The sequence below is a fragment of the Garra rufa genome, chromosome 16 (genome assembly GCF_049309525.1).
Source record: "Garra rufa chromosome 16, GarRuf1.0, whole genome shotgun sequence".
Classification (NCBI taxonomy): Eukaryota; Metazoa; Chordata; class Actinopteri; order Cypriniformes; family Cyprinidae; genus Garra; species Garra rufa.
Genome location: NC_133376.1, coordinates 35790567 through 35813617, shown reverse-complemented (window position 1 = coordinate 35813617; position 23051 = coordinate 35790567). Strand labels below are relative to the sequence as shown.

General features: G+C 37.1%; 1 protein-coding gene across 3 annotated transcripts in view; it reads left to right on the top strand.

Moving 5' to 3' along the window:
- mid2 (midline 2) overlaps positions 1-10061 on the top strand; it is a 148675-nt gene extending 138614 nt beyond the window's left edge. For all 3 annotated transcript variants that reach the window (XM_073820535.1, XM_073820536.1, XM_073820534.1), the window contains 2 exons: positions 2615-2822; positions 6135-10061. In XM_073820535.1, the coding sequence (XP_073676636.1) occupies positions 2615-2822; positions 6135-6537 (611 nt within the window). In that variant the 3' untranslated portion in view covers positions 6538-10061. The remainder of the gene's footprint in view (positions 1-2614; positions 2823-6134) is intronic.
- The last annotated feature ends 12990 nt before the right edge of the window (positions 10062-23051 follow it).

Below are 23051 nucleotides of genomic sequence, written 5' to 3'. Positions count from 1 at the left end.
TATAAAATCACCATTTATTGGGTACTTTCAACTGTGACATCTCGTTTTTTTTAGGTGTTATCCCATAAAACTATCACTACTGAAAAAGGGAACATGTAATCCTTACCTTTGGGGGAAATAAACAAAATTTTAGTACAGTTATGCAATTTTTGTGTGTTAAAATTCTGTAATGTGATGTGGTCGTTACCAAAACGTCTCGACTGAAACATGGGACGTTTTGTCAAAAATAAAGTATACTGAATTATCAGCTAAGATGTTATGATAGTCTTTGGTTCAATAAATATTCAAACTAATGAATCCTTAACTTTGAAATCAGTATGATCAAGTTTTTGCCTTTTAGAAAGACAAATTGTATTCAAAATACAACAAATCTCATAAATTACACTTGAAATATTGTTAAAAATGTCACTGTTGTTGATTTACCTCTAAACAAATGTAATAAAATAGCAAAAAAATTATATTTACACTGTAGATGTGAGCAAAATCTTAATAGGTCAATATAACCCTTCTAATTAAATTATTATTACAGTTTCGGTACAGACAAAATTTGAGAAAGGACAAATATTTCAAAACTTTCAGAAAATACAATATGTGACCCTAAACCACAAAACCAGTCTCAAGTAGCATGGGTATATTTGTAGCAATAGCCAAAAAGACATTGTATGGGTCAAAATGATAAAACATTTAATCATTAAGATATTAAGTAAAGACATTTTGTACATTTCCTACTGTAAATATATCGACACTTAATTTTTGATTAGTAATATGCATTGCTAAGAACTTCATTTGGACAACTTTAAAGGCGATTTCCTCAATATTTAGATTTTTTTGCACCTTCAGATTCCAGATTTTAGAATATTGTCTTATCATAACAAACCATACATCAATGGAAAGCTGACCTATTCAACTTTCAGGTAATTTATAAATCTCAATTTCAAAAAAGTTTTTGTGGTCCATGGTCACATGAAAATTAACTGGACAGTTAGTAGCAATGTGTACTTTGAATATTATACAATTGGCATACGTACAATTTTTTATTTTTTTTTGTTTCCTGCTCTGACTTGGGACCAATTCTCTAAAATGGCTTGTACAAGAAATGTAATATCAAATGCCATTAAATGTATTTGAATAACACTTTTCACAATATACATAGTTTATTCACATAGTTCATTTGGATGTGCACCAAAAGAAAACCTGGAAAAAAACAGTAAATTGAATACAATACAATAGAATGCATTACACTGTGTGTGTGTGTGTGTGTGTGTGTGTGTGTGTGTGTGTGTGTGTGTGTGTGTGTGTGTGTGTGTGTGTGTGTGTGTGTGTGTGTGTGTGTGTGTGTGGGCATGTTTTTGTGACATATCAGGACACAAATGTGTGTAATAACATGGGTATGACATAGGTATTACAAGGAGAGGGTGACTTATGAGGACATTGCCCATGTCCCCACTTTTCAAAAGGCTTATAAATCATACAGAAAATGTTTTTTTGAGAATGTAAAGATATGCACAGTCTCCTGTGAGGGCTAGGTTTAGGTGTAGGGAAGGTGTAGGGTGATAGAAAGTACGGTTTGTACAGTATAAAAACCATTACGTCTATGGAATGTCCCCACAATTCACAAAAACAAACATGTGTGTGTGTGTGTGTGTGTGTGTGTGTGTGTGTGTGTGTGTGTGTGTGTGTGTGTGTGTGTGTGTGTGTGTGTGTGTGTGTACCTGGTATTCATCACGTTGTGGGGACCAAATGTCCCCACAAGGATAGGAATACCAGTAGATTTTGACCTTGTGGGGACATTTCTCAGGTCCCCATGAGGAAACAGGCTTATAAATCATGCACAATGAGTTTTTTTGATGAAGTAAAAGTATGCACAATCTCCTGTGAGGGCTAGGTTTAGGTGTAAGGTAGGTGTAGGGTGATAGAAAGTACGGTTTGTACAGTATAAAAACCATTACGCCTATGGAATGTCCCCATAAAACATGTAAACCCAACGTGTGTGTGTGTGTGTGTGTGTGTGTGTGTGTGTGTGTGTGTGTGTGTGTGTGTGTGTGTGTGTGTGTGTGTGTGTGTTTGCATCTGCATCGCTTTTCCCAGTGCCCTCAAACACATGCTGTAAAATGGCATGACTGCACGAGTGTTGAGAATGGCTGCGCTCGCAGCGATAAGCAGTTCAAAGACAAGAGCGTGTTAATGTAATTGGCTTCCAGCAGCACATTGCCAGAACCTTTCATATCTGGGTGCAGTAAACCTCACTCTGGGTTGAGATGATTGGTTTGTGGGCAGGGACGGAGCGCAGCTGATTGTTTTCCTGTATTGTCAGTCATTACGCTGGGGATGGGAAGATTTAGACGTGCCAAAGTTAAATGTCGGGTCTGCGGGGTCACCTCTGCTTTTCAAGAAATATAAAACTGAGAAAATATACAACTTTAACTCTCTCTCACACACACTCTCTCTTTTATCACAACTGCTCATCTCCTAATTAACCAGAAGAGCTCAATCTGACATTTAACAAATTGCACAAATTCCAGCAGACCGTTGAGAGTTTCTCCTCAGGTCACCAAACTCATATTTCACTTGTTCCTGTTGTATTTCACCCATCTCTGTCTCCTCTGCTCCTCAGGTCAGCCTTTTAAACTGGACCCCAAAACGGCCCATAAGAAGCTGCGCCTCTCCAATGACTGTCTGACCATGGAGAAGGATGAAAGCTCCCTGAAGAAAAGTCACACTCCGGAACGCTTCAGCGGAACCGGATCCTACGGTGCCGCTGGCAATGTCTTTATCGACAGCGGCTGCCATTATTGGGAGGTTTTACTGGGAGCCTCTACATGGTAAGTGATTTCAGATTTTCAGGCTTGTAACTGTTATGTTTATAGGCAATTGAGTCACACTCCTCATAGATCATTTGCTTAAAACAGAACATGATGTCATTACCTGCCAACCCTTGTGTTGCTTGAAATTTATTCCTGTAAAATAGGGCTGTAACAGTTCCTTGATTCAGTTAAAGGGATAGTTCACCCAAAAATGAAAATGTGATGTTTCTCTGCTTACCCCCAATGCATCCAAGATGTAGGTGACTTTGTTTTCTCAGAAAAACACAAACGAAGATTTTTAATGAAAACCGGTGCAGTCTGCCAGCCTTATCATGGACGTGGATGGGCACCAAACCTTTAAAAGTAAACAAAAACATGCCCAGACAAATCCAAATTACACCCTGCGGCTCGTGATGATACATTGATGTCTTAATACACGAAACGATCAGTTTTTGCGAGAAACTGAACAGTATTTATATCATTTTTTACCTTTGATACACAGCCACGTCCATCTGTCATGAGCACGAGTTTGGCATCAGTCACGTCACATGTGCACGCGCTTCTGGCGTAGTATACGCAAACGCCGTAAGGGGAAATCAGTGAAAAGTCCCGGATGAGTTTGCGCAAGCAAACGTAATCTTTTAGCTTTAAATCGGTTTGAACAATCAGGATACGCGCAAGTAATTACCATTTTGAATAGCCGCTATACTCACAATCTCTGTGCACTGTGGAAACAATGAGTGTCGTATTCATGCGACAGATCGCTTCCGGTGTTTGCGTATTCTACGACAGAGCGCGTGCACATGTGACGTGACTGATGCCAAACTCGTGCTCATATCAGATGGACGTGGCTGTGTATCAAAGGTAAAAAATGATATAAATACTGTTCAGTTTCTCACAAAAACCGATCGTTTCGTGTCTTAGGACATCAATGTATCGTCACGAGCCGCATGGTGTAATTTGGATTTGTCTGGGCATGTTTTTGTTTACTTTTAAAGGTTTGGTGCCCATCCACGTCCATGATAAGGCTGGCAGACTGCACCGGTTTTCATTAAAAATCTTCGTTTGTGTTTTTCTGAGGACACAAAGTCACCTACATCTTGGATGCCCTGGGGGTAAGCAGATAAACATCACATTTTCATTTTTGGGTGAACTATCCCTTTAAGTACTCGATTTAAAAAAACAATTGCCAAGTAACCAGCAAACATGATGCATTTCATGGATGTAAGTAACCCTTAATGCTATTGTGAATTCACAAACGATACAATTCAGTTAAATAGATATATGTGCTGCAGGTTTAGGTGTGTAGGTTACGTGCATCTCAGAGCGGCTCCATTTACAGTAAATGCTGCTGCACACAAACAGTAAATCCTTGGAACAAGGATTTACTGAAGCCTGTTTCTGCCTCTGAATAAACTGCAATTTTTTCTGACTTTTTTCTCGCAATTGCGTGTTTACATCTCACAATTCTGACTTTTTCTCAAAAAAAATAAAATAAACTCGCAATTTTGAGAAATAAAGTCAGAATTGCGTGATATCAACTCAGAATTGCAAGTTATAAAGTCAGAATTGCTAGCCATAAACTTGCAATTCTACAAAATAAACTTGCAATTTTAAGAAACAAAGTCAAGATTACAAGCTACAAACTCGCAATTGCAAGAAAAAACATTTATATCATTAAATTCTTACTATATCACAATTCTGTAAAAAAAAAAATAAGAATTGCGAGAAAAAAAACATTTATATCATTAAATTCTGACTATAACTAGCATTTGCGAGTTTATACCTCGCAATTCTGACTTTATAACTCGCAAGTGCGACTTTATATCAGGCAGTTCACTGAATAAAAAATTTAAAAAGGTAATTGCTACTTTTTATCTGACAATTCTGACTTTTTTCTCACAATTGCAAGTTTTTCTCACAATTGTGAGATATAAACTCGTAATTACAGAAATAAAGCCAGGATCGCAAGATATAAACTCACAATTGTGACTTTTTTTCTCAAAATTGCGTGATATTGTAACAAACATCCACTGAGACGGCGAGATGTGATGAACCCAAGTGCAGTTTATTTACAGTGACGATAATCCATAAATCCAAACAATCCAAACGTGAAACATAATCCAGACAATGACTTGACATAAACTTGACAGACTTGACTTGACTTAACTTGACATAAACAGACTTGACTTGACTTGACTTGGCTTGAACAGACTTGACATAAACTTGACTTGGCATGAACAGACTTGACTTGAAACAGACTTGAAAAACACTCACCAGACAGCAGAATTACAACTTCAATACTTCAATACGCGACCAGGACCATTAAAACACAAGGGCTATTTATACTAGACAAGGAGGATCACATGATACAAACAAACCAATGAAAAACAAGGAACAAGACCATAGCAACCAAAGACAACCAATCAGAACGTGACACATGAAACTAGGGAACCAATGGCAGGAATACATGAGGGAAGGGAAGCAAGACACAACAGCATGAAATGATTACATAATAAAAGACATGAAAACATGAACATGAAACAAAACAAAACCCCACGTTACAGATATAAACATATCAGTCTTGTTTTCCCCTCAAAAGTGGTCTTTATAACTTACAATTGTGAGTTTATATCACAATTCTGTAAAAAAAAAAAAGTCAGAATTGCGAGAAAAAAGTCAGAATTGCAAGATATAAACTCGCAATTGTGTGAAAAATGTTTATATCATGTAATCCTGACTATAACTAGCATTTGCGAGTTTATATCTCATAATTCTGACTTTATAACTCGCAAGTGCGACTTTATATCACGCAGTTTATCGAATAAAAAAAAATTAAAAAGGTAATTGCGACTTTTTATCTTACAATTCTGTGAAAAAGTCAATTGTTTATATCTCGCAATTCTGACTTTATAACTCACGATTGCGACTATATCATGCAATTCTGAGGAAAAAAGTCCGAATTGTGAGTTTATATTCACAATTCTGACTTTATAACTCACAATTGCGAGTTTGTATCACACAATTTTAAGGAGAAAAGGGCAGAATTGTAAGATAAAGATTTTAAAGGCTATTGTTTACTTGGTTCTATTTTTATTACAGCACAAAAATATTTTATAATCATCCAATTACTCGATTAATCGGGAGATTACTCAATTGCTAAAATAATCGTTAGTGACAGCCCTACTGTAAAATATTATCAAAATGTCAAAGCGGCTCTTTTCCACATGACAAAAAATTTAAAACTAAAACACCTTCTATAATGAACTCGGAAGTTGTTAAAAACAGTTTTTCATTCCTTTGGTCATGTCTTAAATCCTTTCCTTTCAGGTACGCTCTTGGTGTGGCTTACAAGTCAGCACCCAAAAACGAATGGAGCGGTAAAAACTCATCGTCTTGGGTTTTCTCACGCTGCAACAACAACTTCCTGGTGCGGCACAACAACAAGGAGTCGATCGTGGAGGCGTCGCTACAGCTGCGCAGAGTCGGGGTGCTGCTGGACTACGACAACAACGCTCTGTCCTTCTACGATGCCATGAACTCCCAGCACATATACACTTTTGACGTTTCCTTCCTGCTTCCAGTGGCTCCCACCTTCATGATCTGGAACAAGTCGTTGATGATCATGTCAGGGCTGCCCGTGCCTGACTTCGTGGACTGCAGCGAGCAGCAAGAGGGCATCTGCCGCCAACAGGATTCGCCCTATGTGTCTGGAATGAAGAGCTGCCACTGAATATCCTAGGAGCCGATTATTCCAGAAGAAAGTTCCCTTGCCCTTCTTTATCTCCTGGTTTTCAGAACTAGGCTGAAGTTGAATCTTTAGTTGTTCCTGGTTAATGAGCGTTTACCGAGTGGATTATGAGCTCTCAGATTTAAGGGGGGAATTGTAAATTATTTATGACTAAACGTTGGTTTTGCTTTTGTCAGTTTTAATGTATCCCTAAAAGCACTTTTTAGAGTTGAATTTGTTGCCCCTGTGTGTAAAAAGACATGCTAACTTGAGACAGGGTTGGACTTACTTTTGGACCGATATAGTGGATTACGTTAGGATGACGATTTGGTGTTTTTAATAAGGGTTACGTTTATTATCTGATGGGTCTATTAACACACTTTTCATATTCAGGGAGAAAAGATGATTCTTTGGTTTAAAATTTGTCTGAAGATGATGGCATGATATGTATTTCCTCTGTGATTTTGACTCACTATCTCAGTTTCTGGTTCTGTTTTTTGTGAACAGCATGAGGCACAAATTCCCCAGGTGTTTTTAACATGTATCTTTAATAATTGATATATGATGTATCACAAAATCCCATCTGTGGAGGTGTTTGTTCATTGACACGCATCCATATCTCATATTTATCGAAAGATTGGCAAAAAAGACAAACGTATTTGCATCCAAAGCAAATACAGTCTAGTAGATTTATTTTCTTAACGGCTGTGATGAATCTTCCGCACGACGATCTTCCGCAGTGTGACGTTCAGGGCTAATACGGACACCAATGCTGCGTCCGAAATCGCATACTTCACTACTGTATAGTATGCGAAAACAGAATTGCATACCATGGACACTTTCCTATCCCATGAGGCTCTGGAAGAGGAGTCATCATATTTAAAAAAATGGCGGAAAGTTGAGACGCTGCTCTTTCAAGTGGCGGATGTAGTACGTCCGAATTCCATTCATACTATATAGAACATACTTCTTTAACGGTCAGGAAGTATGTTCAAATTTAAATGTAGTACCTACTGAAGCAGTATGTGATTTCGGACGCAGCACAAGTCTTGGGATAAAGACAATCACTTGTGCTAGCGCAGGCAAAAAAGTCAAGTGTGTAGCAAGAGATCTTTGCAATAGCATGCTAAACTTGAGATACTTCTTCAAAAAAGTGGTTTGTATCCATTTGGTTCGATGTAAATATCCAGAACAGGAAGTATTCGTACTACTGACGCCACTGTCCTGCTGCAGGTTTTGCTTTGTGTCGGTAGGGTTTCCTCTTTGCTTTGCTGAATGGTTCTTTTGATATCTTTCTGATTGAAAGCACAGAGCATTTTAACATTACATGCACTTTGCAAGCACGGGAAGTATGCGAATCCTCCTGTTACGTCTTGAGAGCTTAACGTCCCTACAAAAATATAGCATTGTTATTTGCGTTGGGTTAGGACGCAAAACCATGACAATTCGTACATTTTACATTTTGGCGAATTGGTGGCTAGTTTGAAAGAAGTCATACAATCTCTCCAGTATGTTTTCTCATGGGATCAGGTTGCGTTTACCTCACTTCTGACAGTTTTTCCAGCTTTCTTCATCTTAGCATCTGTCTATTTACTTGAAGCTACCCTGATAGCAAATGTACATCTCGGAGACGTCTATTTGATGTCTGCATTTACATCTGCAATACGTCTATTGGACATTTGCTATCAGATGTCAAATAGACGTCTAATAGATGTCTTTAAAGGGGTCATCGACATGCAAAACTAACTTTTACATGTTGTTGGGAAGGGGAAGACTCTAATTGAGGGATTGAGGTGTTCTGTTGTTGGATGTAATAATGAACATAGCAGTCGTCATTTAATCCTGACATCTGAGCCGCTTAAGAGGCAGAGGACACCGTTACTTTCGATTTTAAAAGGAAAGTGCCGATCCCGATCTACATATGCATCTATGTTCGTGTGAATCAGTCATGATGCAGCTTCACCCACAGCAGAAGTGAATATGAGGGTTTTTTATGCATCCTTGCAAATGGCCTTTCTTAATAATGTGCTTGTTGGCAAGTTTCGCAGATAAACGTAGCTAAATGCGGCTAAAGTAAACATTACAGCTCCTAATCGCTCAGCAGAGAGGGGCAGGGCAAGCTGAGCTCATTTGCATTTAAAGGGCCCATTCAATAAAATGAACAGATTTTTTGCAGAGCTGATTTTGACAAGGTAAAAGGGTGTTTTTTTACACTGCTATTGAGAATTTTTAACCAAAGTATATTATAGACTTTTCATTAAGACCCTAAAGAATCATATGAACTTGTGGAAAATGGGCATCTGATGACCCCTTTAAGATGTTTATAAATTAGAATGTGTATAAAACTGACATCTTACAGACGTCTCCCAGACCTTTAACAGACGAACATGTGCTATGTGGGTAGTGTCAAGTCAGACTCTCAAATCAGACTCTTTCCACAATGAACGTTAACTCGAGTTGTTTTAAAGTTTAATCTGTGACTGAATAATACATTAATGGTGTCTTAGAGCAATAATGAACTTAATGTGTTAGCATTTACAGAATAATGATTTCTGACCATTTACATGAGGTTGTTAATTTTCAGAAGTTGATCATTTTGGTCTTTGGTCTTGGGCAATAAATGTATACCTGGATGCCGTAATGAGACACTTTTTGACTGATGGAGCTTTTTTAGTCAGTTCCACACTGCTGAAAGTGCAACTTGAATGGGTGACGTGTGACACAGCAACGTCAAATCATTGTCAGTGTGTTTCCTGTATGAACGTAACCCTGAGATGTCCACTACTGCACTGTCCCTCCGTCTCAGTTCATTCAGTCACACTGTTGTCAGTTCTGGTGTTGCTGTCAATGCAGCAGCCGCTGTCATGTATCTTGGTCTCACATTCTGACAGTCTTGAGTGCAACCCTGCATGCTAAAAAGAGCAGGAGGAAATGGATTGCAGAAAGTCTTCAACCTTTCCATTGATCATAGGTGGTATCCATAGGCAAGTAATTTGGGATTTCAGGTCACTATTCATTTTCGGAGGGTAAAAGGTAAACGTGAGGAGCTTGAAAGCATATTTGTTCAAGTGCGATTCACTGGGTCACTGCATGACGATTTGGCCCGGCTCGAAGCATTTCCTGTGATATTCTCTGCTGTTTTATATAAACATTTTTTAATGAGAAATGTCCAGGAAAGATATTGTTATGGCATATCAGGTTTCCAGTTAGCCGTGCTTTTCTTCGCATTTAAGACTGATGAACTAATTACATTTCTGTTTTCAAGCGATTGTTTTTACATTTCTGAAAAAAAAGAAACAATGACAGAACCGAATCCTCTTCTTTGATATTTCCGTCTTTATTATGTGCTCAAGCAGCTGTGTGTTCATCAACATAATGCTCCTGTTTCAATAGATATAACTTAGCAAAAAAAAGAATGTAAATCATAGGAGGAAATATATATTATATAAAAATTGTATAATATACAAAAAAAGTATATATATGAACTATTGTTATTTATGTGAGTCCAAATAAAAGTCTGATCCCAAGTGTGTGTTTTTGTTCCATCATTGTCCTGTTTTCCCGAATGTTGTGTTGTAGGAGGAGGTTAGTAATGCCAAATGAAAATGCCCATAAGGTTATGAGCAAAGGCACATAGGAGGAGCCCTGCTGCACTGGCAGGGCACTCGGTGCCCACAGTCATGTAATAGGGCACTGCTTATGTTCCTCAGCTGCTATATCTGGCACAAGGGAGGGATGCCTGACACAAAGGTCACTTTAACATGTTTTTGCAGTTATAAGCCTTAATCATATACAGTCACATAGTAAGGATGTTTAAATGCCATTGCATTATAGGCAATAAATGAATAATCCTATTGGATAATCCTATAATTCTATTGAATAAAATATGTCTTGTCTGTAGTGAAAAGGGTCTAGAAAATATATTTTTCAAATATTTGCCTTGTACTATTAACGTTCATCTTACTGTCAGCAGATTTTGGTTTAGCAAGTCAGATTCCGCTTTGATGTGATGACTAGTCGCCATGGAGATTCCTCAAAACATTAGATTTACTTGCGCACGTAATTTAAATTGCAGTCTTATGTTTCAGGAAGGCAACAGAGAGACCACAAATCCTTAGTGCACTTTCAGGATTGAGAGTCTGTCCCAATACCCACATTTTTGTGGTCTCGTTCACTTAAAAGTGCCTGCATGCAACAGGAAGTAATGTATAAGACTGTCCCAGGACGGAAAAATGTAAAAGCCTTTTAACACACACAAATCCACGCTATCTCTATCGCTATTTAAGGCTAAGTGTATCCTATTATTAATCATGTTGTGGCCTAAAAGAGAAAGATTTGAAGGAAAACTTTCCAGTGCGATTTCAATTAATAAGATAATACATACCTGTATAATTTAAAAGTTTTGCACATTTTATTGGTACAGAGTATAGTATGTCTATTTTATAAAACATTTGCAACAACTTTTTATCAATTAGAAGCACCACAGTTAAAGTGTGTCCTGTTAAGTACTGAACAAACGTTTACATTTGCGAGCCTGGTCCACAGAACCAGTCATAAGGATCAATTTTTTGAAATTGAGATTTATATATTATCTGAAAGCTTTATAAAAATATGCTTTCCATTGATGTACTGTTTGCTAGGATAGGATAATATTTGGCCTGAGATACAACTGAGAGTCAAAAAATACTGAGAAAATCGCCTTTAAAAGTTGTCCAAATGAAGTTCTTAGCAATGCATATTACTAATCAAACATTAAGTTTTGATATATTTACAGTAGGACATTTACATGGAACATGATCTTAATATCCGAATGATTTTTGGCATAAAAGAAAAAACTATAATTTTTTTAATATCCCAACACTCACTGGTGTGTCCAGGTCTTACTCAAAAACACTTAGTTAAACCAGCTGAGACCAGCCAACCAGCCTAGGCTGGTATTAGCTGGTTTTTTCAGCAGGGAGGGGGGGCAAATTCAGGCCTTTTTGTTATTTTATGTACCATAAATGCAAAATCAAATGATACCATATAAGTCTAGTTCACTGCTCCGCAACTTATTAATATTTCACAGTAACTCTGAAGTTTAGTTTCTCAAAATATCGCACCCTTTCCTGCTTTCTAAGTCCTTCTCTTTATGATTTAACAGCTTCCATGTGTTTTACCTGTGGTCTAGACAGCATAAATTAGTAGGACAACTATTCAGTAGTACATTAACCGTGCAATCCATGCTGTTGTTTACATCTAAGTATCGCTAATATGGCAGCACATCTGGGAAACTGACCAAATTGTGACGTAAGTCCAAAGCCTCCATAAGGATGTGGCCATTAAAGTAGAGCAATATTAGTCAATATGTTTATATGAATGATTTTACATTCAGAACAGAGTAGCCTACTTCAGAATGGCTTGTTTTAGTATCTTGATTATGAACACTCCAAAGGTTCCAGAGAAGTGAAATTTACCTTTTAAACTAAAGCTACTGCTTCTGTCTGTAACTGAACGCTGAGTTCATGCGACGGTGCCTCAGTATCTCATCACTGCTCTCGGTTCAGTCCTGCGCAGCGGAGGCAGTGATTACGGCTCTCTGCGGTAATGACTCTTATCACAGACTCCATGTGTGAGCATGGAAATCAGGCCCAACTTGAAGAGCTCACCCCACTGCCTGCTCTTCTCCACAACACAAGACCTTAAATTGCTTTGCCACTACGGCTGCAAAGACTCCAGATTGAAATATTCAGTATCGGTGACAGTGAATACATCAGTATGTCAGCAGAAAAGATTAAAATGTGGGAATGAAAGGTTGTGGCTGGCATGTGCCAGATTGTCACGTTCAACGTGTGATTTGTTAAGCTGGCTGTAAGCAGCGCAGGCTTAGCTTCACATTGATCGAGGAATAGATCTCAGGTTAATCTTGCGCTGTGTTCGGCGAGGCATTATTTTTTTGTGTAGGCTTTTATTCCTTTTCCTTGAATACTCAGATGTCCTGTTTAGTCTGCAAGTTAAATGATGTTTTCTAAGAGATGCAAAGCCTGGCTTACCCTTGCAGCATGCCATATGCGGAGGTGTAAAAAGCGCTGAGAAATGATCTTCAGAAATGTCTATAAATTAAATGCATTGCTTTTTTTGTGTGTTGATGGATGAGACGTTTCATCAAAAGGACAAATGACCATTGTTGTGCCCAAATGCAATTTACTCGGAAATGGATGGCATTGATTATAGAAGTTCAGCTACGAGGCAAATTTCGATTGATTAGAACCATAAAGAAAGATTTGTCGTGATGACTTGCAAAAACACTTGCTAGAACTTTTTGCCTTGGAAATGTAATTGAGTAAAGGCATTCATTTCTAATAGATCCTACATTTCAAATTTTTGTAGGGTTTTGAAACTGCTGTAAGCACAGGACCTTAGTACATTTTTACAACAATATTAAAACTGTATTTTGGGGAGTTTGAAAACAAAAAAAACAGTGTTTGCAAATTATTTTGATCAAAATTAACAAATTAATTAAATATGTTTAACAATATTTAACACATTTACAGAATTTGATATTACTATTATTTAAAAACTGGCATCAAATCATGGAATTATTTTAATTATTTTATTCTAAAAAAATCTTAAGGTAGATGAAAGAAATATTAATCTCTCTTTGCATGCGTTTTAAAAAATTGCATGTTGTTCCTGTTAATATTTTTTTCTTAAGTTTATTTAGATTCAAAATGAACATTTTAGTGGTTCAAGCGTACAGCAAAAATTGCAGCGCTTTTTTCGCACATGCATGCGATATTTGTATCATACAATAGATCATACAACTTTGCCTCTAGAAACACTGCTGTCAATCAAATTGTTAAATGATCAAGACGATGTAAAGAAGCTACTTTTGCGAACTAGTCTTTCTGCTCAATCTGGGAAAAAACACTGCAGAGCAGTTCTCTGGACTCTCTAGGTCAATAATTATCAAAACAAATGTGGAAATTTACCCTTTGAGAAGCTATAATGGGGTCGTTTAGAAAAAGGGCCTGTCCAAATTTACCCGAAATCCTATAAAGTCTAAAGGAAAACTCAAAACTTCAGGAAACACCAGGAGCACACGGGACAAGTCATTTTAAACAAGCATGCAATAAGAAAACCAGACTACAGCAGGGGCCTCATTTATAAAGACTTGCGTAAAAACCATCCTTGATTTTATCTAAGAACTTTTCTGATTTGATCGTAAGAGCGATTCAGAGAAAACGAACGTACCACGAAATCCATGCGTACGCCAGTCATTCGGTTATAAATCACAAATGATCGTGGAATTGTGTGCAGCTGAATGTTCCGCCGTCGAAACGCCCCTGCTTAATTAATTAACATATAAAATGAGCTCATTCCTAAAACAAAAACTCTGTGACAATGGCAAGTAAAAAGAAGCGCAAGAAATCAAATTATAGTGAGGCTGAACTATCTGCAATACCAGGCATTACCACAAGGAAACGGTCGTACGCCAAGCTGGAATCTGACGTGGAGATAAGTACTTTTCCACGTCAAAGACGGTTTTTATAAATCTGTACTTTGACGTGGATTTGATCGTACGAACACTCTAAGATCAAATCAGTGCATAAGAAAGTTTTATAAATGAGGCCCCTGGTGTTATAAACATAATATTTCTATGGTAGATTACCTGAATTTGCCAAAGATTGTCATTGATCATTCAAATCATTCATTTAGGTGGTTACATTATTGCTAAATAATGTCTTTTTCCATTTGTTCTTAAATGCCTTAAAGCGCTTGAACCCCCGGTAAATTTTGTAATAGTTTTTTGTTGTTTTGTTGTTGTTGTCCGGACACATCGTTACAGTAAAAATTTTATTAACTTAACTTTCCAGATATTAAATGAATAATTTTCCAGATATTGTAATTATTTTGTATATTAATAATGGTTTTGGGATTAAGTACAATATAAACAAATATAAAAGACCTTTCCAACACAGTACATAATCAGCCTATATTTTTGGACATCCCTTGTAAAGGGAGCGTCATGATGGTCCTTTCAAAAAGTTTGAAAACCCCACTTCACACCGCTAAGCAAACATACTGTATTTTACATTGCTGCTGTCCTCTATATCTTTATATCGAAATGTAGAAACAGACATGAATTGATGGAAACTGCAGTGAGCACTTTGAACTGGATATGAATTTCATGAGAATTGTAAATCTGAGGTTGGTCTTCTCCTGTCAATCAAGTTTTTTTCAGTGAGTCTTGTATGTACCAGATTGCCCAATAGCTAAATATAGCGTTAATTCCCACTTAGCTTCATCACCTAGTCTGCAGTTAAACACCGTCTAATTGCCATCTTAATTACACAAGTAATTAGAGGATCCAGAACGACGTGTTATATCATTTGTCACCTTGTCTCTTAATGTGATGTAAAACAACAAATTAATTAGATCTGCCTGAAAGTGTGTTTTAGCATCGCTCTTATATGTCACAGTGGTCAGGATAAATGAATATCAGACGGAAGCTTTCTAATTAAGCAAACAGGGTCGAAAGGTCTCTCGGTGACCCTGAAATGACATTTAAATGACGCTGATAAAGAAAAGCGCTCCATTCGCGATAGCATGCTGCACAATCCAGCTCACCTGACCTTCCACTCTCTAAAATCTCTTAATTCACTAAGTCCTATTGAAATGGGGCAGCATTATTCATTACATAAAGGTGTTACGCTGGTAGCATTATTCAGATGTAGTGGACTTTGCAGGCTGAATGTAATGAGCAGTAAAACCCATCAGGCTTTGGCTCATGGCTCATGAGCACCTGCAGCAGCTGCATCTACCTGATGACTCTCTGACACCTTCATAACATCCCCAAAACAGCCCACTTTAGTCCCATCTGTTCCACTGATAACTGTACCACCTTCATCAGCTCCCCCACCCTCCATATTACCAGCTGCTGCTCAATATGAGAGAAACTTATGCAAAGAATTTAAATAGATGTGCAAAAATGGGTTTAAAGAAACAGTTCACCCAAGAATGAAACTTCTGTCATTATTTATTACTTTCAATACAATGAAAGATAAAACGGCAAAATGATACAGCACTATTACTATCCTTAATGGAAACATTAATAGCCAAAACAAAAATCCAAAATGATGTTATTCTAGTTTAAAATGCTGGTTTTGCATTATGGTCTGGCATTGATGTTTTTATAATGAGTATAATTAATTATTAATGCATGGATCTAATGCAATAAAGTAGTACACAACTTGGATATATCTATCCATCTATATGAGTATCACTGAATATATACCTGAATTAAGACATTTATCCATTCATCATCTATTGCTGAGTATATACTTGAATAAAGACATTTATCCATCCATCTATTCCTCTATCCATCCATCCTTCCATCCATCCATCATCTATTGCGGAGTATGAATCATTTATCTATCCATCCATCCTTACTTCTGTCCATCCGTCCGTCCGTCCGTCCATCCATCCATCCATCATCTAATGCTAAATATATACCTGAATAAAGACATTTCTTTAATAAAGACTATTCCTCCATCCATTCATCTTTCCTTCCATTCATTCTTTCATTCATTCATTCATCTATCCATCCATCATGGATATACAGTATAGAGACATTTATCTATTCATTCATCCATCTATCCATCATCATCATCAATGCTTTATACTTGAATAAAGACATTTATCCATGCATCTATTTCTCCATCCATCCATCCATCCACCCATTTATTCATCTATTATCTATTGCTGAGTATATTCTTGAATAAAGACGTTTACCCATTTGTCCCTCCCTCCATCTCCTCCTCCATCCATCATCTATTGCTGAGTGTATAAACTTGAATAAAGAACTTTATCAATGCATCCATTTCTCTATCTATCCATTCATCCTTCCATCCATTCATTCATTCATTCATTCATTCATCCATCCATTATCTATTGCTGAGTATATTATTGAATAAAGATATTTACCCATCCATCTATCTATTCATCCCTCAATTGCTGAGTATATACTTAAAGGCATTTATCCATCCATCCATCCATCCATACTTCCATCCATCATCTATTGCTGAGTATATATTGAATAAAGACATTTATCCATCCAGTCATCCATCATCTGTTGCTGAGTACATACTTGAATTAAGACATCTATCCATCCTTCTGTCTGTCTGTCCGTCCGTCCATCCATCCATCATCTATTGCTGAGTATGTACTTGAATAAAGACATTTATCCATCCAGTCATCCATTTTCTGTTGCTGAGTATATACTTGAATAAAGACATTTATCCATCCATTCATCCTTCTGTCCATCCATCCGTCTTTTATTGCAGAGTATGAATAAAAGACATTTATCTATCCATCCTTACTTCCATCTCTCCGTCCATGCTGAATATATACCTGAATAAAGACATTTATCCATCCATCTATTCCTCCATCCATCCATCCTTCCATCCATTCATTCATTCATCCATCCATTATGGATCCATCTATCCATTATCTAATGCTGAGTTTATACTTAAAGACATTTATCCATCCATCCATTCATTCATCCATTATCTTTTGCTGAGTATATTCTTGAATAAAGACATTTACCTATTTGTCCCTCCATCTATCCATCCTTCCATCCATCCATCATCTATTGCTAAGTATATACTTGAATAAAGACATTTATGCATTCATCCATCACAGGGGTGGGGAACGTTGATCCTGGAGAGCCGGTGTCCCTGCAGAGTTTAGCTCCAACTCTAATCAAACACACCTGAACAAGCTAATCAAGGTCTTTATGATACAAGTTGGTATTTTTTATTTTATTTTTTTATTTTTTTCAGGGTTGAAGCTAAACTCTGCAGGGACACCGGTTCTCCAGGATCAACGTTCGCCACCCCTGATCCATCATCTATTGTTGCGTATATGCTTGAATAAAGCCATTTATCTATCCATCCATCCATCCATCAATCCATAATTTATTACATAGTAGGATATAGTATTTGATTCATTTTGAAATTTAAAGTGGATCCAAAAAGTTAATTAAAGTTCTCCTAAGACAAGAACAGGTATTGTTTTGTTTTTAGGACAACTCTATGGAAGGTTTTGATCCGCTTCAAATGTTAACTACTGTATACTTGAATAAAATTATGTATCCATCCATACATCATCTATTGCTGAGTGTATATACCTAATAACAACATTGGATGTATGGTGTTAAAGTTAATGGTTTTAGTTGTTTTCCTTTTTTCTCTAAAAGGTGACTAAAGATGAGATTGAAATTGCTCACTGTATGCATTGATATAGCAGTAGCATAGCAGGATGTTTTGAATGCACAGTAAAAAATGGGGACATTTCTGAGAACAGCTCCAGCCAGGGACAGACCACTAAAAATGGGGACCGTCTCCAGAAAACAAGGACAACTGGTCACCCTATTAAATAGTCATTAGCATTAGCATGCATCACTGTTCACATTAAATCAAGACAAAGCCATTTCTTGCTTGTGCATTCAAGCTTCTCTGCAGTGAATATAAAAAATGGACAGCCTTTTTTAAAACAGTTGCCGGATGGCCTATTTTTTCTATTCATGCATTATTGATCACATTTCTCCACAATATATTAATGCTATATTTTTCCAATCAGCCTGCACAAGAAAATGTATCATACTTGGAGGTGAGGAGGAGCGGTGGAGGAGTACCACCTGTCTTTTAGAAATAGCACACTGGGCCGGAGGCATGGCGTCCAGCCAACTGACTGATGAAGCGGCGCTCTAAGTCCTGCGCAATGAGGATCTAACAGGCAGTAGATCATTACTTTCCTGGACTCAATCGAGATTAATCTCACAAGGAGCCATCAATCACACTGCCGTCTATGTATCCCTGAGCCTCGGGGCTTTATAGTAGTGTCTGACATAGAGTGATGGCCCAGCGCTTCTGCAAGATCTCAGCACACCTCTGGAGGTACAGGACCTCTGACAGGCACAAGGAACTGGTCACCAGCTCAAGTTTGTGGTCATAGATCTCCAGCTGATTGATGCTGGAATTGGATTACAGTTGATATCAGCTAGGGGTGAGTGATTGCTTTCTCTGGCCTCTCTCAGTGTGAGACCCTCGGTGACCATTTGGTTTAAGCAGCCTCAACTATACTGCTATGTGATTTTTTCTTTTCAACACATTCTGTTTGTATCGATCAGTTAGATCTAGCTGAGAAGAAACGTTGCTTCCTGTGTTTTTATTCAGACCCAAGACATTGACTTTCACTTAAAACAAAAAGAGATTGTAACAGTCGTGTTCTAAATTCTAGTCCCGTGGGATTCTGTGCATTCTGTTATTCTGGGATTTGTGTCTCCTTACAATGTTTTAAAGTAATTCTGAGGTCTTCTGTCTTATAACTGCAGGATCTCCATCACTTTAAGGGATAGTACACCAAAAAATTACAATGTCATAAATTTACCCATACGTCGTTCCAAATTTGTATGACTTTCTTTCTTCTGTGTGATATAAAAATAATATATTTTACAGAATGAAAGGATTTCAGTTTCCCATTGACTTTTTTTGTTGCATTTTTTGCATCTGTAGCAAGCATTTGAGAGGTGTTTTGACAATTCTGAGGCACTGTGACGTTCTGTGCATGATGAAATTAGATGAATACGAAAAAAATTTTAGACTGTGTGCAAGGAACTTGAGTCTTATTTTTTATTTTTTCCATTTCCCATCTGTCATATCATAAACTAGGCATGCACTCTTTAAAAAATGTTATTAATATAACATTATTTGGAGTATATTTTTGACCCCAGTGAAAACACATTGTAGAAAATACACCAAAACAAAAAATATTTGTTTTATATCTGGAGACTGTGAGACACCAAACGTGTAACATTCAGATGGAGAACATCTGAAACACCAAGTTAAAATTTATATATTCATTTCTCATAAGACTAAAAAAAGTCTTTGAGTATAAACTTGATTTTTCAACATTTATGTAGGTTTTTATGAGTTATTAAAATGGCCTTGGGGATTCTTAGACACAGACCAAAACTTGGAGATTAAAGGCGAAGTTCACTTCCAGAACAAAAATTTACAGATAATTTACTCACTCTCTTGTCATCCTAGATGTTTATGTGTTTCTTTCTTTCTTCAGTTGTAAAGAAATTGTTTCTTGAGGAGAACATTTCAGGAATGTAATCCATATAGTAGACTTCTATGGTGCTCGCAAGTTTGAACTTCCAAAATGCAGTTTAAATGCAGCTTCAAAAGGCTCTAAACGATCCCAGCCAAGGAAGAAGGGTCTTATTGTCCTTGTTCCTCAGCTGGGATCATTTGGAGATATTTAATTGCATTTAAACTTCATTTCAGAAGTTGAAACTTGCGGGCACCTTAGACGTCGACTATATGGAGAGAAATCCTGAAATGACTGAAGAAAGACAGACATGAACGTCTTAGAAGGATAAAGGGGTGAGTAAATTATCTGTACATTTTTGTTCTAAAAATGAACTACTTCTTTAAGGGAGAAAGAAAAAATGTATATTAAGGCATTCAGGCCGAGCCAGATAGAATATTTAGTGTGTGTGTGTGTGTGTGTGTGTGTGTGTGTGTGTGTGTGTGTGTGTACCTGGTATTCATCACGTTGTGGGGACCAAATGTCCCCACAAGGATAGGAATACCAGTAAATTTTGACCTTGTGGGGACATTTCTCAGGTCCCCATGAGGAAACAGGCTTATAAATCATGCACAATGAGTTTTTTTGAGGAAGTAAAAGTGTGCACAATCTCCTGTGAGGGCTAGGTTTAGGTGTAGGGTAGGGTTAGGGCGATAGAAAATACGGTTTGTACAGTATAAAAACCATTACGCCTATGGAATGTCCCCATAAAACATGTAAACCAGTGTGTGTGTGTGTGTGTGTGTGTGTGTGTGTGTGTGTGTGTGTGTGTGTGTGTGTGTGTGTGTGTGTGTGTGTGGAGCTAAAGATCAGGGTGATGGCAAGGAGACCCTCCAACCTGAAAGAGTTGGAGCTCATCCCTATAGATGGATGGGCAAAATACCAGTGGATACATGCAAAAAGCTGGTCAGCAATTATAGGAAGCATTTGATTGCTGTAATAGCCAATAAAGGCTTTTCTATTGATTTATTGAGAAGGGTATGAATAATTTTAGACATGCCACTTTTTGTTCAAATGTAAATAAAAGATGAGTAATATTTTTTTTTTCCACAATGATGCCTCTTGTATATCGTCTTATCATTTTTTGGGGAGAAGCCTGTGTCATTTCCGGTCCAAAAAAAGAACTTGCTTGTTGAATAAAAGTCAGAATTTGCCAGGGGTATGAATAATTTCGGGCTTGACTGTGTGTGTATATATGTATATGTGTGTGTGTGTGTGTGTGTGTGTGTGTGTGTGTGTGTGTGTGTGTGTGTGTGTGTGTGTGTGTGTGTGTGTGTGTGTGTGTGTGTGTATACAGTATATATATATATATATATATATATATATATATATATATATATATATATATATATATATATATATATAAAACACACCCTGGATTAATTTCCTTGTTTGCTTTCGTTGATTAAACTGCTGCATTTAGATCCTGTTTCCCCTTGCTTCTCTGTACCTCCTTTTTAAAGAGGTATTTTCAGGCCATTCAGCTCTTTCACATTTCTTCAGCTTAGACATTGACATGATGGCAGTGTAAAGGCACCAGACAGATTTTAAAACAGAATGACTGACAATTGAGATTTATTGCACAGCAGTGCATAAATAAATTCCCCCTTTGGGGAAAGCAGTATGGCAGTAAGTTACAGTATTAGATATTTTGTAGACTGGAAAATGGTGCAAGTCTTAAGTATAAAAATGCATTTTCTTTTCCAGAACTGTTTGGCAGGCAGAAAAATAATTGTAAACGACTTGGAAAAGGGCTACATAATAATAGTAATAATAATAATAATAATAATATCAGTTATTATGATAATAATGTCGATGTAGACATCACTACTTAACTGAATTATCCAAAAACAATTCTTGAAAGTGGTGGGAGGAAATACATGCTGTAGAGATGGATGCAGATAGCGTAAGCCTTTGAGACGTGGTCTCCTGGGTAAGAGCGATGGTAATTTGAATGTCAGTCGATTAATGAATGAAATAGAGCACCTGAGCTCTTTGATCTAGTAGCGCATGTTCTGCGTAAACACCTCTCCAAAAATACCTCTCCGTCCTTCTGGGAATGATTTTCCTGTGTCCTCTCTAGTTTTGTCTAACCCTTTGATATTTAATCGAATCAGTCTTTCATGTGGATAAAGAAAGATTAACTACAGATTTATTCAGGGCACAGTGTTTACCTAATTAGTTCAGGCGCTCATAATAAACTGGATGAGCAACCTTGACTCGTATGCTTCTAGACTTCCGCTTTGAAAGCTGTCACAGGATTCTGGAGAAAGCAGCTTGAAAGGCTTGAAGCTTATTACTACGCCCATTTTCCAGGCCGTTTAGACACAAGTGTTTACAGTTGTTCAGTGATGATTAGTGCCTGTTTCATTTGAGTAAGAGCTTTGGTTGAGAATGTGCCCAAGCTTCTGACAGGAAAAATCTAATTCAATTTGTATTAAACTAGTTGTTTTGTGCTTACCCATGCAAACTTCATTGCTATGCAGTTGCCAAGATATTCTGAGTATTGTTTTAAATGGAAAACTAGATGAGTGAAGTTTGCAAATAATTTTGAAGTTGGCTTGAGAAAGTCTTTTGAAAGTTTGAAATAACTTTGAAAACCTTAAAATTTAATTGTTGAAATTGAAATGTACCTTGCATGTTGTTATCGTTATTAGCATGTTGCTAGCATGTTGCTTCCATGGTTTAGCGTGATGAACATGTTACTTGCATGCTGTAATCATGATTACCAAGTTACTTGCATGTTGCTTGCATGTTTTAGCATGATTGGCATGTTACTAGCACATGGTTGGCATTTTTCTAACATGATTAACATGATTGGCACGTTACTAACATGTGGTTGACATGTTTCTAATAGGGTTAGCATTATTAGCAAGTACTAACGTGTTATTAACATGTTTCTATCAGGATTAGCATGTTGTTAGCATGATTAGGAAGTTACTACCCTGTTGTTAACGCGTTTCTAACATGTTATTACCACGTAGTTGGCATGGTTAGCAAGTTACTACCTTGTTGTTAACATGTTTCTTTTATGATTAGCATGTTACTAGCATGATAAGCAAATTAATAGTATGTTGTTAACATGTTTTTAGCACGATTAACAAATTACTAGCATTTTGTTGTGAGGATGTTGGCATGATTAGCTACTAGAATCAAGTTACTACCATGATTCTAGCATGGTTAGCAAATTACACATGTTGTTAGCAGGTATCTATTAGGATTATCATGTTATTAGCATGTTGTTAACATGATTAGCAAGTTACTAACATGTTGTTAGCATGTTTCTAGCCAGATTAGCATGTTATCAACATGTTGTTGACATTATTAGCAAGTTACTAACATGTTGTTAGCATGTTTCTAGCAGGAGAAGCATGTTATCA